General features: G+C 49.6%; 1 protein-coding gene across 1 annotated transcript in view; it reads right to left on the bottom strand.

The window, feature by feature from the left end:
- Positions 1–16,396, bottom strand: part of LOC111155118 (protein disulfide isomerase family A member 5) — a 90,121-nt gene that overhangs the window by 18,264 nt on the left and 55,461 nt on the right. The window contains exons 9-11 of the mRNA XM_022515183.1: positions 14,623–14,714; positions 14,461–14,532; positions 8,015–8,151 (exon numbers count right to left, since the gene is read on the bottom strand). Of these exons, the coding sequence (XP_022370891.1) occupies positions 8,015–8,151; positions 14,461–14,532; positions 14,623–14,714 (301 nt within the window). The remainder of the gene's footprint in view (positions 1–8,014; positions 8,152–14,460; positions 14,533–14,622; positions 14,715–16,396) is intronic.

Here is a 16,396-nt window from a genome sequence, read left to right as displayed (position 1 = left end):
AACAGCTCTGGAAATCCATCTATGGATGTTGTTCTACAGCTTCTCATTCATACCCTAAACTAATCGTGGCTTGTGCTTCCACCATGAATTCCCTCAGCAATCTGAACAGATAGGAAGGCCAAGCAACAAGCTTCTGTAAAGAGAGTTTATGAGAAGGAGACTGGCCAGGCCCCAAAGAGGAGAAAGGTCCAGCTGCGCAAACATGTCCTCTGCTGGCACCCACCTATTCTGGAGACCCATGGGTCTTGGGTCATGCCTGCCTTGACCCCAGCCCTAAAATCCTGGGCCTGGCCTTCAGGACGTCCTGGCGGCATGGACTGCGGGACAGCCAGAAGGGGAGGTTAGAAAGCAGGAGCAGGACTCCAGCCCACTGCGTTTTAGTGTTCCGATTGTGATTTGATAGGCCATTAAGTTTTACTGCCGAAGTTCCTTGTTGGGTTTTTATCATCTGTGTAAGTGTGCAGACGCTGATTTTCATGGCCTGGCACAGAGGCCGCACGTCAACTCTTTGAGCACACTCCTTCCTGGCTATGGGAATGTTGCCTCCTGTCAACCCCAAGCTTTCCAATTCCCCTGGATTACATTAACTTTAGATACACTTACGATTTTATTACAGACCAGCTATGGAGACGTTCCTGGATCCTGGAACAGGAATTTCCCAGGGAACCAAGATTAATCTGGAAAGCTCTCTTATAGCTGAGCCTCTACAGGAGGCTGGATTTTCCTATCCACATTCCTGCTGCCTTGCCTGGAACCTGGCTGAGGGCATGTGAGGGAAGTGGGGCTCCTACAGATGCCAGCAGAAACACTCATGTTCTAACATTGTGATGAGCGCCCCCAGAGACCTCAGGGCTCTTCTAAGGCTTCCAGCTGTCTACACAACAAAGCTGATTCGTAGATACTCACAGATACTCTGGGGCAGACTCACACACTGATGGATGCTTCCATCCATCATGTGGCCCTCTTCGTGTGCAAAAACAGAGTGGGTTTTTTTTCTTCCTTTGTATTAGTGGAAAATACAGATAACAGGCTTTTAAATTTTTTCTTCTAGGCTTCTATCCTAAGGAAATAATCTGACATGTGGACAAATATTTATGCATAAAACTGTTCTCTGCAGTGTGATTTATAATGCAGAAATACGGTAAACAACTCGAACCTTCAACATTATGGAGCTGGTTAAGTAATTTATGGTGCCATTATACAATGGAATATTATGTGACCACAAAAAGCATGTACAGAAAAGCATTTTTAATAACATAAGAAAATACAAGATAATCTTAAGAAAAATGTAAGAGAAAAACATGCATGGAAAAAAAAGGACTTAGAGAAATAAAATTAAATCCTTTCCTCCCATCTGGCACAATGGAATGAAGAATCCAGATGAATTAAAGAACGAGACAAAAAAAAATATATTATAATAAAACACACAGGGCACTAGTTTTATATCTGAGGGGTGGACTTCCCGAGCAAGCCATGAATCCCAGAGGTCAGGGTGGGGAAAGGCAGTCTTGCAGAAGGCTCAAGGGTGCAGGTTTTAATCCTAGTTCTACCTTCTTAGCTAAGTGACTCTGGCCAGTTTCTCAACATTCAGATGCCTTTCTTTCCTAACCTGTAAACTGGGCATAATCATAATACCTACCTCATAAGATTTGTTATGAACATTAAATGAGTTAGTATATGGAAAGTGCTTAGAAGGAATGCCTGATCCATAGTAAGTACCCCATAAATATTCTTCTTCCTATTTGACCACACAAAAGGTAAAACTTCTGTGCAATGAAAGGTACTATCACGAAAGTAAAAGCTGGCCATAGACTACAAAGAGAACATCTGGAACACAGAAAAGAGATAAATATTACTACCCATAAGTACAGAGTTCTAGGTCAAGAAAAAAAGACAACCCAGTAAAAAAATGGGCAAAGGATACAAATAGGTGGTTCGCAGAAATACAGAAGGCTGACTAGCACGTGAAAGGACACTCGATTTCTCTGGAGGCCGGGGAGCTGTGCACAAGTTGCCCTTTTGCCCAGTTTAGCAGGAAGATGAGAGGCTGACAGTGTCCACAGCTGGCAAGGATGCAGGCTCTGTCACACACGGCTGGGGCATGGCCTCTGTCACACACAGCCGGCATGCAGCTCTGTCATACACGGCCAGGGTGCAGGCTCTGTCACACACAGCCAGGGCGCAGGCTCTGTCACACACGGCCGGGCACAGGCTCTGTCACACACATGGCCAGGGTGCAGGCTCTGTCACACACAGCTGGGGTGCAGGCTCTGTCACACACACAGCCGGGGCGCAGGCTCTGTCACACGTGGCCAGGGCGCAGGCTCTGTCACATACAGCCGGGTAGCAGGTTCTGTCACACACATGGCCAGGGCGCAGGCTCTGTCACACATAGCCGGGGCGCAGGCTCTGTCACACACAGCCGGGGGTGGTGGAACCTTTCTGCAGGGAAGCTCGCAGTATGTATCAAAGCTCAAGCACACATCCTGCAGCCCAGAACTGCGGTTTCAGGAGTTAGTCATAAATATTTAGACGTGTTCCCAAATACATATGTTTACAAATGTTCATGGCATTGTCTGAATAATCAAAGGCTGTCAGCAAATGTCTATCAACAGGAAATGATTAAAAATCTGTATCTCAATGATTAAATGCTATTCAAAGATTAAAAAGACTGAGGTAGATTTATACACCAACATCTACATGTACACAAAACAATCTTCACGACCCACTGCTAAGTGAAAAGAAGCCACAGAACAGAAAGACAGGAAATGATCCTATTTACATAAAGAATAAAAACAAAAACACTGTTATTTAGGTAGAAGCACAGAAGGAGAAGGTAGTTCTGACTGGTAGCAGTGGTCTGCTCTGGTCAGGGGGCAGGGTGGGGAGCAAGGGCTTTCACTGTTTGCCCTACAGTCTTGTGTCTCCCTTGGACCTTGGATGGTCAGTAACAAAAATGCCATTATTATCCTTACGTTATTGGTACAATTAAAAAATTAAAGTGATAGCACGAAGGAGTTTATGGCATGATGGTTACATAAATCTACACATCAGAAAAGTAAGTCAACTATATGCTAATTGAAAAGCCTTAAAAAATGGGGGGAAAGAAACTAGAAACCAAGTGAAAAATGGTTGCTTCTGGATAATAGGATTATAGCTAGGGTTTTTTTTTTCCGATATCATTTATACTTCTCTGTACTTTCTATATTTTCTACAAAAGTCATATTACTTGAGAATAAGAAGGAAACTAATAAGCAGAAAATGTGGAGCCTGACAGCAATCTGCCACCAAATCTAAAGAGACAGCCCAGCAGCCTCCAGCACACGTTTCTAAGAAAACATCTGCAGGGGGAGGATGGCGTCTGGGTGGCTCAGTCGGTTGAGCATCTGCCTTCGGCTTGGGTCATGATCTTGTGGTCCTGGGATTGAGCCCTACATCAGGATCCCTGCTCAGCGAGGAGGCTGCCTTTTCCTCTTCCTTTGCCCTCCCCCTGCTCATGCTCTCTCTCTCTCTCTCACTCTCAAATAAATAAATAAATAAAATCCTAAAAAGAAGACAGGCTGCTCCTCAGGGACACCCTCCCCAGGAGCGCCCCTATGTTCCTTCTGCTGTCCCCACATGAGTGATGCTTGCTCAGGCGGTGTTATTTCAGCACTGTGACCTCCTCTGGCCCAACGGAGGTTCTTGGAGAAGGAGGAGCAGGTGGATGTTAGTGCAACAAAGTAAAAAGGACAAGAAGAGGAGGGAACGCATGTAGTCTGACTTTTCTCCTTCAGGATGCCGCAAAAAGAAACAAAAGGCCCGGGGAGCAGCAGAAGTCTGTGTCCTACTGCCACACCCTTTGTGGACACTGTGTCCTCTGGGGATCGCAGAGCTGGGCCTAGTGCTGCAGCCTCCTGCACGCATGCCAGGCTCCACACTGAGGGCCAGATGGAGGAAAGGGGGAAGTGCGGAGTGAGGGCGGGCTGCCCCCAGGGCTCTACGTGAGGCCCCAGCTCGGTCCTTGCCCTGTGCAGTGCACACCCTCCTCTCGGAGCCTGCTACTCCCCACGAGGCTCAGCCTTATTCTGGAAGGCAAGGTCCATGGGGCAAGCCCACTTATAAATCTCAGCTCCCATCACTCCCACGGTGTGACCTAGGTCAGGACTGGAGCTCATGTGCGTGGAGGGGCCCACCCTGTGCTGGGCCTGTGCTTATTTGCTCAGTGACCACTCAGACATCAGGATGTAGAGGAAGCAGAAGGATCTGTGTGAGGTTGCTAACCTACTCCAGCTAGAATCAGAGGGGAAGGGAGAGAAGGCTGAGATGAGGCTGAGGGGGCAAGTGGCAGGAAAGCTGGAAAAGGGAAAGAAGCAGACCACTGGACTGCTGATGATATCCAACAATGAGGGGCCCGTGTGCCTTTCCTCAAGAACCCAGGAGAGTAGTTCCATAGGCGCCCCAGGAAGGTTCTAGGCACGGAAACAAGTAATCTGCCTCTGGAACCTACACGTGCCAGGGAACAGCCACCCGAGGCAGGCAACAGTCAGACGGAAAGCTGAAGACCCTTTCTCTTCCTGGCCTTTCAAGAGCAGAACCCAGGAAGAAAGAGACACTGAGCATATACTCTGTGCATAGAAATAACAGTGTAAAGAGGGACTGCGGCTCTCTCTGGGAGTCAGTATCACGAGTGTGAATTTTCTTCTCTATATTTTCCCGTATTATCCTGTTATAATATGTACATGCACTCCTCTTTAATTACCAGGAAGTCCTAAGAATAAAGTCAGCTTTTCGGTTTGGGCCCTACTATTTCAGTCTGTTGGCATCTTCAAAAATCTTACATGCAATTGTTCAATATTTTAGCTAGTTATCCTTTTTCCAGCTCTAACCTTTGGAGATTTAGAAGTATCCCTTTTTTTTTTTTTTTACATATATAGTTTTAACGAAACTGCTGAATAAAAAACAAGTACTGCCCTCCAGCTAGAACGAAGCTAGACTCACAGTCATTCAGCACCAAGAAGGTGGGCCACTCCACCCCTTTTCCCCCATGACAGTCAGGAAAGCAGAGACTCGCTTTTGATAAAACAAGGACATGCTATGAGCCTGGTGGCAGGTATTATGGAGGGCACATATTGCATGGAGCACTGGGTGTGGTGCACAATGAATTTTGGGTCACTGAAAAAAAAATTAAATTAAAAAACAAAACAGAACAAAGACATGCTAATTCATAACCCAGTAAGCCTGTCACAAGAAACAAACCAGCGATCCTTTATATAAACTATGGTTTTTTTCTGTTGACAGACCCCAACTTGTTTTTCTAACTCTCCAGCATGGTCTGTTTCTAAACCACTCCTTGTTTGGTCTGAGATGGAAATGTGTCATACTGCTGTGATTTCCAGAATTCACCTTTTATGCACTTGGGAAACTTAGGACAGCATGGCCAGTCTCTGGCCTCCTGATGTCTGTCCTTTTCTCCTGGTTACCCAAACCCCACAAAAGTGGTTCACAACTGCTCTGGATTCCCTGGAGTTCCAGCATGAGCTGCACAGGTAGGCAGCCAAGAGCTCTCTGCTCCCAGCTATCTCCTCCTGGGTTCCGAATCCTCTCGAAAACCACACACAGTCCATCCTTTGCCAGATGACATCCTTTGCATGCTCCTGGATACGGAGTGACTGCGCAGAGCTAGGACTCAATGGGAGCTTTAACAGGAAGCTTCACTGCATGCTTTTGTCCTGTTCCCTGTCCCTGTCAGTCCAGCAGAAATAAACCCACATAGGTGTGCGTGTGCACGCACACACACACACGGGGCTAGCCTCATCAGAGAACACAGGGTTCCTCCCAAGCAAACACCCACCAACAGAAGCCTCAGACGTCTCTGTTTGCTAAGTTTGAAATCAGAGTCCCCTCAACAGGGCTCTGTAAGGAACACGGTGGGTTTCAAAATATTTATTAATAACAATGACTGACGGGGAAAACAAAAGCTGCCATTTGGTTCCCCGTTCTCTTTTTCTAACTTAGCTCTAAACAACTTCACTGGTTTGTTTCTTGTCCATTAAGCCCTCACTCTGTGTCCACAGAGGCCCTTGGGTGGGGGAGGGGGGAGCGATGAACAAGATCCTTCTGGTTCAGGAAGGGAAGAGCATGAGTCATGAGGGGAAGAGAAAGGGAGGGACACTACAGACAAGCTCCAGCCCCCAGACCGTGGAGGCATTAGCTCCTACAGTGAGTTGCTCACCACCTAAGACTATAAGAAAGAACACAGACAAAAAACTCCAGTCTATGTGGTACATACTGTTTTTGGATACTACACAGGATTCATCAAAGGGGATACACACTCTTCACGCTCAGATGCATCAACCATGAACCCCTGCTCAAACCACTCGGTACTGTGTCGGGCTGCAAGGGACAAAGCTCCCAGGGAGGAAATGAAAACGGCCAGTCACTACTGACCTGCTCTGTGGGGACAGGGACGCAGGTGGGCTGATCCCAACTCCACGTGCCACGTGACTTCCCGCCGGCTCTGCTGCAGCTCTGAGATGGGCCTGAGAACACGTGTCAGCTGCATGCACACTGCGCTGTGCTCATTAAGGCCTGGGCAGAGCTGGGGGTGAAGTGCTCTTAAGGCCCCATCGTTGCCCTTAATCACGAGGGTCTCTGAAACTTAGCTTTTGGGGGCAATTTGTCAGTTTTCTAAAAATTCAGAAGAAGGGTCATAAGAAGACTTTACCTCTGGATCCGCTCAAGAATTTGGTACTTCTCAGAAAGGAGCTGGGGAAATCCCGAGCAGGGAGCGATCCGCTTACGAATAGCTCCTGACTAACCAAACCCACGTGCCACCCCAAGGCAGGGGCGCAGGGAGGGGGTCAGCAGTACTGCACTTGCGGAGCAGTGAACAATTTGGGCCATTTCTGTGTGACAGTCTCCTTATCTGTAAAATGGGGCTCATCTTCCTGGCCTTTCAGCACTGTGGGTAAGATGAAAGAAGGGGACCCTGAGGGCAGCTGCTTTATCGCCACAGGCTGAAACACAACTGTTAGCACACAGATCCCCACCCTGTGCTGATGACCACTACATTCCCCTGCTGAAGGTGCCTCTGTGGACTGGACGGTTATGGCACTGGTCTACAAAGCAGTTATTTCTTGCTCATTCTTCTTCTTCATAATCCTTCCCTACCATCACTGGACCAAAGAGCCAGCAAGAAGCTCTGAGAGAAGAGCACACTGCTGCCCCCCCCCCCCCCCGCCACATACGCACCTGTCCCAGGGTTCTGAGGACCCACCTTGCTCACCCATGGGGGTGGGCGGTGGGCCCACCTTTCCCAGGAACTCTGCATCCCTGGGCTGTCATCCCCTTGCTCACCTCCACAGGAGCAATCTGCTCCCGCTTGGAAACAAATTATAAACAATTTTCCATTCTCCGTGGGAATGGGGAGGACACTGGCCTAGGAAATTCCTGGGCTGCAGGCTTTCCAGTCATTATTGCAAACGCCTTCTATAGCATTCGCACATTTCCCTTTCTTGATCCACTGTGGCTGCTTCAGGCTACGAAACTTTCAGGTTGAAGCGAAAGGAAGGCATTCCAGATGCTGGGGGATCTGAGGCTCTGGCCCTGGCCTCACCAGGCCCTCTTAGCTATTTGGCAAGATACAGGGCCTGCTGGGGGCCTCAATTTCCCCACCTAGATTCGGGGTGATTACTGTTCTAGCTGGTATCTCAGGGCCCTTCCAGTCCTAATTCCTCCAATTCTGGGCAATTCGTTTGCATTTCCCAATTTGTGCTGACTTAGAGGAAGCCGCTCAGGCCCTCCAGGTTGAGGCAAGGAGCTCTGTGGCCTGATCAGGGCACCAGAGCTGTTCCGATGGTGACATGGGGTGGACTGTGTGCACTGTGGGGGTGGGGACCTCGCCTGGCACCAGGGCATCCACACAGGGGAGGCATCCAACAGGCAAGGGCTCACTGGACACGTGTCCCAGAGCAGTGCCCGCCCTATGCTCAGGGAGGAGAGGACGTGGCAGGAGGAGCAAGGTTCCACTCACATGGGGCGTGGAACATGACGAGGACAGAGGAGTGTTCCTTCACAAACTGGTCAAAGTCTTCATCGGTCAGGTGATAAACGGAGCCGCCCTCATCTGCCCAGGGAGTCTCGGGGACCTGGGGCTGTGGCGGCTGCGGACTGGAAGACCAAAAACAGGCAGAGCTCAGAGCAAGCCCGGGGCCTGGGCAGCCCTTCCGAAATCCAGCCCCCTGGCCGTAGCCCCCACAGCTCTTGTTGCCTGTGGCCGGGGCTCACTGGAAACCCCTCAGTGGAGGAGCAGGGGCTGAGCGATCTGGCCCTGCCCACCTCGCTGTCCCCCCAGAGCCCCACGGGGGCTTAGCCGAATGTCTTCTTACAAACAGTGGCTTTTAGCTAGAGCTTCCCAGGCAGCTCAAGAAATCCCCCTGCCTCCCAGGAATCTGGGGGTTTGACAGCATCTCAAGCTCTTTCAAACTTCCAGCAAACCCGAAGAGAATAAATAACAACAAAGAGTGACCTTTGGCAAGGCTCACTGTTGTGTTTGGTTTGGTAGCTCCCCACAGGCAAGGGCGGAGAGTGGGGAGAGGAAACAACGGGTTGGGGGGGCAGTGGTGCGCACAGTGGTAAGGAGGAAAGAGAGGCCGAGTGTCTGAGAAGGACCAAGTCTGGGGGAAGGGGGAAAGGGGTTCCGGGCTGGGAAAGGGGGGGGGGCTGTCACATGAGTGCTGCAACCTGTTCCCTGACCAGCGTGGGAGGATGGTCATGAGGAGGAAGAGTGGGGGGCCAAGGGGAAGCACGTCGGAGGCACCCTAGCCTTGACAGCATCTATACCACATCACTAGTCCTTCCCAGAGACCAGGAACAAAGCTATCCAGCTCCCCCAGAGGCAGAGAGCTGGAGCAGGAGGAGTCGGGCTTGGAGGTCAGATGCCCACTCCCCACCTGCTGGCTGAAAACCTCGGCAGGCTGCAAGACGCTAGCTGCGTCACCAGCTGCTCCAGGGAGAGGCTCGCTGGGGCCCTCTACTGCTCCAGAGGGAAGGACAAGGCTGCTGGGGGCCACAAGCTCCAGCCACTTTGCTGCCCCAGGCACCTTTGCCAGAGCCCCTTAACTGCCGTGCTGAAAAAGCCCTTTAGGATGACAAATGTGAAAAGACAACCACTGTTTTCTGTCTTTGAGAGCTTACTGTAGAAAAATGTGTACAGTGTCGGCAGCCAGGGTAGAGATCATGAGTGAGAACATGGCTGACACAACAGGGTGGGCCGCCCCCACCAGCTGGAGAGCCCAGGTTCAATGTCACCTTCAGAAGCCCTCCCTGCTGGAGGTCTCAGCAGGGCCTCCTAGGCCCAGGCAGAGAGACGCAGCGGGAAGGGGGCAAACCATTTCCAGCCCATGTACATGCAGTGTCAGATGGTGCTGGTGGCAAAATCATGCCTTGGGATGAGTCCCTAGCCAGACAATAGTCCCAGACCAGCACCCAGAGACCCAGGCTTCCGTACTTGGGCTCCAAACATCACCAATTCCACTTCAGGGAATTTACCGTTCCAGTACAAATGCACACGTGCAATACTATGTACGTTTGAAGCATTCACTGCAGACGGTGTGCCGTGCCAAAGACTAGAACAACCCAGTGCTCACTGGGAGGAAAGGGTTACGTAAGCTGCAGTCCAGCCACACAACGGAGGCTGAGCATGATAAGGAGGAACAAAAAAATCTCTCAAGGCACTGACGTGGATAGACCACTGGGACACACAGAACAGGCCACAGTGTACTAATTTTTGCATAAAGGAGGGAGAGATAAAAAATAGTCATCCGTATTTGCTTGCATCTGCATAAAGAATCAAAGTTGTTGCCTCAAGGGGGAAGGAGGTAGAACAGGATGAAGAAAACCGGTGAAAGCGAGACTTTTCAATGTATAATTTTCAAGTATCTTTTAAAGAATTATTTTAATTAAGTGAATGGAATCTATTCAGAAATTAAAATAACTTTTAAACATCCTATAAGAGCACAGAATGGAGAAGCCACGGCTTAGATGCGGTACAAGCATATGAAAGCACCTGAGAAACTTCTAGTTAAACACAGAGAACACACTCTAAGACCACTAAAATAACAAAACAGGACTTTAAAAACCTAAGAACCCACAGGAGCAAAAGGAACGGGAAAGAAGATGATGGTGAAGAGAGGAAAAGAGGTCAGTGCAATTTTAGAAGCTAGAAAAGTTGACCCAGCAAAACAGAGGGCAGAGACCTGAGGTGCAGGTGCAGACAGGGGTCCAGGGCCGGACAACCACATCAGGAACAAAGGCGAAGGCTCTGAAGGACCCCAGGGCACCATCCCTGAAAGCAGGGCCACGGCAGAGGCTGGAAACAAGGGCATATACCAAAAGCCTGAGCAGCTCGGCCCTCAGGCTACCAGCCAGGTGAACACCCCTCCCCTACCCAGCAGACAACCGCTGAACTTTCTAAAGAGGATTGCAAAGCTAGGCATGGTGGTAAGAGGGCTCACTGCAAAGAGAAGGACTGAGTAGATGTCTGAAGCCAAACACTATTCTTGCCTTAGACCTTTCACAATCTGTCTCCTTGAAGACCGGGGCGATCTCTGACCGCTCCTCACCGAACAGGCAGCACACACCAGTGAATGCTTTCTGAATAAATGATGGAATGAGAGAAGAACAGCTGAAGGAACCTGGAGAAGAGAAGACATAGGCAATACAATAGCGATCTTCAAATATTTCAGTCTGCGTCAGAAAGAGAAATTAACTTCTCTGTGGCTCTGAAGAAGAGAAGCAACGCCAACAAGTGGAAGCTCCAGAGAAAGAAACCAGTCACCAGAAGTAAGACTCTTCTCTCCAGAGCAGACTCGAGGAACGCTGGGAGTCAGACGAGCTGGGTTTGAGCCCCCTTTCCTCCATTCACCAGTTCCAGGGCTTAGGCAACCAACCTGACTTCAAACATCTACAAGACAGTATATCTGGAGGCCTTTCTTTCCCTCTTTGCTACATCTAGACAGACAATGCTCCAGAGGAAGATACTTTAAGAATGTGTAAAGTCCTACCTGCATGTTCCTAGAGATCATTTATATGAAATCCAGAAATTGTTCCAGCAGGAGTAGATGACCCCCAACATGAGTGAAGGTCTTGTTCTCTGAGATGTTTGAGTGGGGCTGGGGTAACGACGAGTGTTCTGAGGTCATGCAAACATGACAAGGCAAACTGCTAGGGGCAGAGTCACTGATGTTTCTATTCCCTTCCAACCCTGCAACTCCGATTTCCTGGGCTCTCCAGACTGGGGAGTTCATACAGATCAGACCCTTATCTGAGGCCAGTGCCCATGCGGTAGATAAGAAGATGCAGTAAGCATTATAAGTCAAGCAAACTTTGTGCTCAGTACGTTTCTGGCTGAAATAAAAATACACAGGCAGAAACAATGGCTCAGTCAAAATAGACTACCATGCATACACCCTCTAGGTGCCAAGCCCAACACAGCAGCATGAAGCCTGTGGAGAGAATGAGAAACGTAGCCAGTGGGAGCACAAGGGGGCACACCTGCCATGATCAACCCACCCACTCCAGAGTCCTTGTACACTCAGACCCCGAAGTCTCCACCTGGCCCCAAGAAGTGCCCAGTGGCCAGCCACTCATAGCTGGGGTGGGGGTGGGGGGCGCGGGAGGCGAGATCTGGGTTCCTCTCTCCTAGGCTACTGAAAGTCATGTAGAGTGTCAGTAAGGCCAGATCCACGCTCATTCTTTCATACTTGGCCACACGGAAGCCCTGAGCAGCCAACAGAAAGACCAGGGGAAGAGGTGCTAGAAAGCAGGAAAGGTGGGAACATGGGCAGCTACCAGGATGTGGGTCAAAACTGGTAAAGACTTAAAACACCTGCCACAGGGAAAAAATCACATACACGTAGGAGGAAACTGAAGGACATTCACCAAAATATTACAACACATTATCTTTGGGTGGGGAACAGGGAAGGGCTTTTCCTTTTCTTTAAATATATTTTTAGGAGCACATGGGTGGCTCAGTCAGTTAAGCCTCTGCCTTCGGCTCAGGTCATGATCCCAGGGTCCTGGGTTGGAGTCCCGCATTGGGCTCCCTGCTCAGCAGAGAGTCTGCTTCTCCCTCTCCCTCTGCTGCTCCCCCTGCTTATGCTCTCCCTCTCTCTCTGTCAAATAAATAAATAAAATCTTAAATAAATATATAGATAAAAATTTTATATATAAATATATATTTTATATAATATATATATCTTTTAAGTTTCTCTATAATAACATATCACACTTGAAGAGCCTTGAAAGCAAAAAATATTTTCTTAAAAATTAAGGCAGCTGGCAGCACAGACAGATCCTAGCTCTTGCTGGGGTGAGAGATGAGGGGGCTCACTGGGGGTCCTTTAGGAGGTGGTCTCACTACCCTTGCTGTGTTGGGGGGGTGGGCTATAGTTATGCCTTCAGAGGAGCTGCCCCCATGAGTGCCCCTGACACAGCGATCACTGGTGGTCAGACAGCTGAACAGGGCTGCCAAGGGAGACCCAGATGCTGTGCCCCACTCCTTGGAGTCACTCCACCAAACTTCTCAGCCTAGAGACCAGAACTGAACCAGGAACTGCTAACATTTCCTCCCCACATGGATGAGAAGAGGGAGAAAAGAAGAGGTTGGAAGTGGGCGAGGGGGCACCAGCCCTGGGCTGCTCCAGGTCTCCATCCAGAGCAGAGTCTGAAGGAGGAGCTGGGGTGGCGGTGGGCAGAGAGGAGGGGACGGGGGACAGAGTGCCAGGCTCCACTACAGAGACAATTACCTGTCTCAGAAACTCCCCGACATGCTCCCCTTGTGTAGGGTTAGCAAGCAATTCTCAACACTTAAAAAACAAAACAAAACAAAAAACCTAAACCTTATCTGTCCAAAAGATAGGAGTATATTTTGAAACCAGAAAAGGTCAGAGAAGGGGGAGGGAGACAGACAGATTTTATGCTCTGGTGACAAATGGGACTGCTATTTGTTGAAACCTTTTCCCGAAGCAGAGTAAAAGGTGTCTGGCTGGAGGAGAGGACATGCTTATTATCAAATGAAAAAGGAAAACAGGGGAGTGAAGACCCAGGTTAAAACAACGAATACATGAGAACAGGGGGCCGCCTTCCTGGGCAGAAGCGGGAAACGAGGGAATCGATGGGGACAGAGACACGAAAATGCTTACAAGGAACAAAACATGGTGTGCACACACAGGGTTAACGTTGGGTCTTATCTCCCAGGGACCCACAGGACGGAAGACTGAGAGTTTCAACTTTTAGAATCTGCCAGTTTGTTTGAGGTGGGGGTGGGTACAAAATTCACCCTCCTTCCCATTCTGAAAATACACATTTTCAACCTTCGTATCTTTGCATAACTAATTCTTTTTAACCTTGTGCTGCTCAGGGAACGATGTCAGTGAATATCCACCGTGCCAGCAACTGGGGACGGGAAAGGGGGTTCCAACCAGAACCCCGGGGAGCTGCCGCCCAGAACAAGTCCCGTGCTGCTACCTATCCACGGCAAAAGCCTGGACAAGTTCCTTATCACTGTGCTCCACTACTCATTCATTAAATAGAGCTGAGAATAATGTCTTCCTTACCAGGCTGTTCTGAGGATTCCATGAGAATCCATATATGGTGTTTAGAATAGGCTCAGCCATGAAGTGGAGCCCAAAAAAATGTTAGCTGGTATTATTCCAAGAATTACACACAAATAGCCACACACTGGCAGGGACCGGTGAGTGCCAAACTGATGACAGGCAGAGCTCAAAGCAGTGCTTGGGATGGCCCGAGGAGGCTGCCAGGAGAGGTGGCCCCTCCCCAGCTCCCACAGTGGGGGACACAGACTCCCCATCCAACACACCAGTCAAGGACATGCCAGTCACATGCCTAGCATGGTGGGGGTCCAGGTAAGGGATACTCTGCATTATGAAGCTCTAATCACATTACAAACAAGGATCCCAAGGTTGCCACGAGGCAGCATCCGTGGGGAGTGCTCATGAATGGCAAAGCACTCTGCAAATCTAAGGTATCAGAGTATTTCTTAGAAGCTTCAGAGCATCTAATACAGTGTAGCATTTGAAGTTAAGAGTTCAATTGACAATGCAATTTTCAGAAAGGCCTGTGGGGGAGTTTCTCTCAAAACTGACATCCTAGATGAGAAATACCCCTATCACAGAATAGACAGTAAGGGGAAAAGAACTATGTGACATGCAGTCACCATGGCCAGAGTCATACCAAATCCTCCCAATTCCCACATCCTAAACCCACAAAGACCCCATCTTCTCCTAGAACTAACCCAGAAACCACTATTTGGGCAGCACAATGGGACCTTTCCCTTCCGGGTTCTCCTTCCCAACCCCAGCCACAGCCCCGAGACTGGAGGCCAGCCCGAGGTCTAGCTGAGGCCCCTCCCTCTAGGCACAACCCTGCCCCCCCGCCCCAGGCAACTCTCCCACTTACTTCTTCAGCCACTCCACAATGTCCTCAGCTGTGGACCCATAGTTGTCATACTGGAACAGAAACCGTCCTTTCCTGTGAAATGTGGACAGACAACGTGGACTCAGCCAGGGAAAACGCCATCCGGGAGGCAAGTGAGCATCGGAAGGGAAGCAGGGGACTTACTCGAAATAGCAGATGGTGGGGTAGCCTCGCACATTATACTCCTCCTTGATGTTTTCAAATTCCGAGGGGTAGACGTTCATCCCAGCCAGCACCTAGGAGCAAGGGGAGAACAGGCCTATCTACACTCTGCCCCGCAGACACCCCTGCCTTGTCCACCTATCCCACTTGGGAAGCAAGGCAAGCTAACCCAGCTGGGACTGACGGCCCCGAGCTCTGGAAGACAACAGGGTCTGGGCCAGGAGCTGCCCTCTGGAGAGGCGTTCTTTTTATTTGCCCTGCAGGGGGAGCCCACCCAGAGCAAAAACAAAATTCCAAGGGCTGAGGACACCTGGACTTGCTACCAAGTTCAAACAGTTCCTACTGCCATCCAAGTACGCGTTAGCTTTCTCCTTGCCCACGTGAACTCAGGCTTAACTCCTGAGTTACAGCCACCACTCAGCCACTCCACAACGTCCTCGTGGCCTGCCCCCCATCTGCCCACCTCGGTTTTGTGTGCAACATCCTCACACCTCACAGCTCCTGTGCGGCCAAGGAGAGTGTGCGGCAATCTACCCGCCTGACTCTCCTCCCTCCGGACTGTTAGAGCCCTGGCCTCTCTCCTACTGTTTGTAACCATCCCCAACAGCCTGGTGGAACCACCTCCAAAGTCTGAACTTGTTCTGGCTGCAGGGTCCCCATATCCAATAGCCCTAGGTGGGAAAGGAGAATTGTAGTAGTTGGGTTACTAAATACTAAGAACAACCCAGAGTCCCTGGAGAGAAAGACGACGGAGTGGCCAGACACGGGAGGACTGCTCCACAAAGCAAGGCAGCATGGAGGGGAGGGGAAAGGAAGTTCAGAACCACCAAGTTCTTGATTTCCCACCAAATTCTCCCAGTGATGGAAGTCACCTGAGCCTTGGGCAGTGTCATCCCTAGAGGCACCTAAACACATCTTCCCAACTATTTTAGGTATCTAGCACAATGCCTGGCATACAGTAGGCACACAATTAATGCTTACTAAATCACTGATTTTGCCCCATCTGTGGGATGCTGCAACGAGAATAAGCCTGAAATAGAACTTACTAGAAGCCCTGGGACCCTCTAATGGCCATTCTGCTCATTTCCCCAGACTGATTCAGCAGCCTGTTCCAGTAATAATCGTCTACTTTAAAGTTCTGTTTTTATTCTAATTGATCTCCCTAGTGTGGGCACACATCCACCACGAGATTAATCTTCCATGTCCTCCTTGTTTGTGATATCACTTTCCCGCACAAAACCTTTCAATCCCACAGAATACGGGCTAGCATCTAATTCCATACTCAGAGACCATATGGTCCCTATCTCATTTTTGAGTTTTTCTTTCCTACAAAACCCTTAACCGTGCACCTGCTAGGATCCCAGGAATGGGACAGTCTGACACGGCTGCACAGGGAGGAAGCTGGACTGCCTGTCATCTCAGGGACCCGGCAGATAGGGGTATACCATCGTGGCTAGGACGCTTGGGCACAGGCATCAGGGTGTTGCGTTTGGGTCCTAATTCCCCACTCAATAAATGCATTTCCTTGAACAAGTCGGTTGCCTGTGTGCCTTAGTTTCCTCATCAGCAGCCATGTTCTGTGATTGCTGGGAGATGGTAAAGGGAAGGGATCCTCAACACTCAAGGTATCTACAGCTCTCAAAATGTGTTAGCTGTTAATGTCCACAGTAGCTGAACTATGAAAGAGCCCAGATGTCCATCGATAGATGAATGGATAAAGAAGATGTGGTACATATATACAATGGAAATCTTGCCA

This window comes from Enhydra lutris, unplaced genomic scaffold, assembly GCF_002288905.1.
Source record: "Enhydra lutris kenyoni isolate GAN:26980312 unplaced genomic scaffold, ASM228890v2 scaffoldscaffold39, whole genome shotgun sequence".
In the NCBI taxonomy this organism is placed as follows: domain Eukaryota; kingdom Metazoa; phylum Chordata; class Mammalia; order Carnivora; family Mustelidae; genus Enhydra; species Enhydra lutris.
The sequence above is the reverse complement of the archived record's forward strand: the minus strand, read 5'-3'. Positions and strand labels throughout refer to the sequence as shown.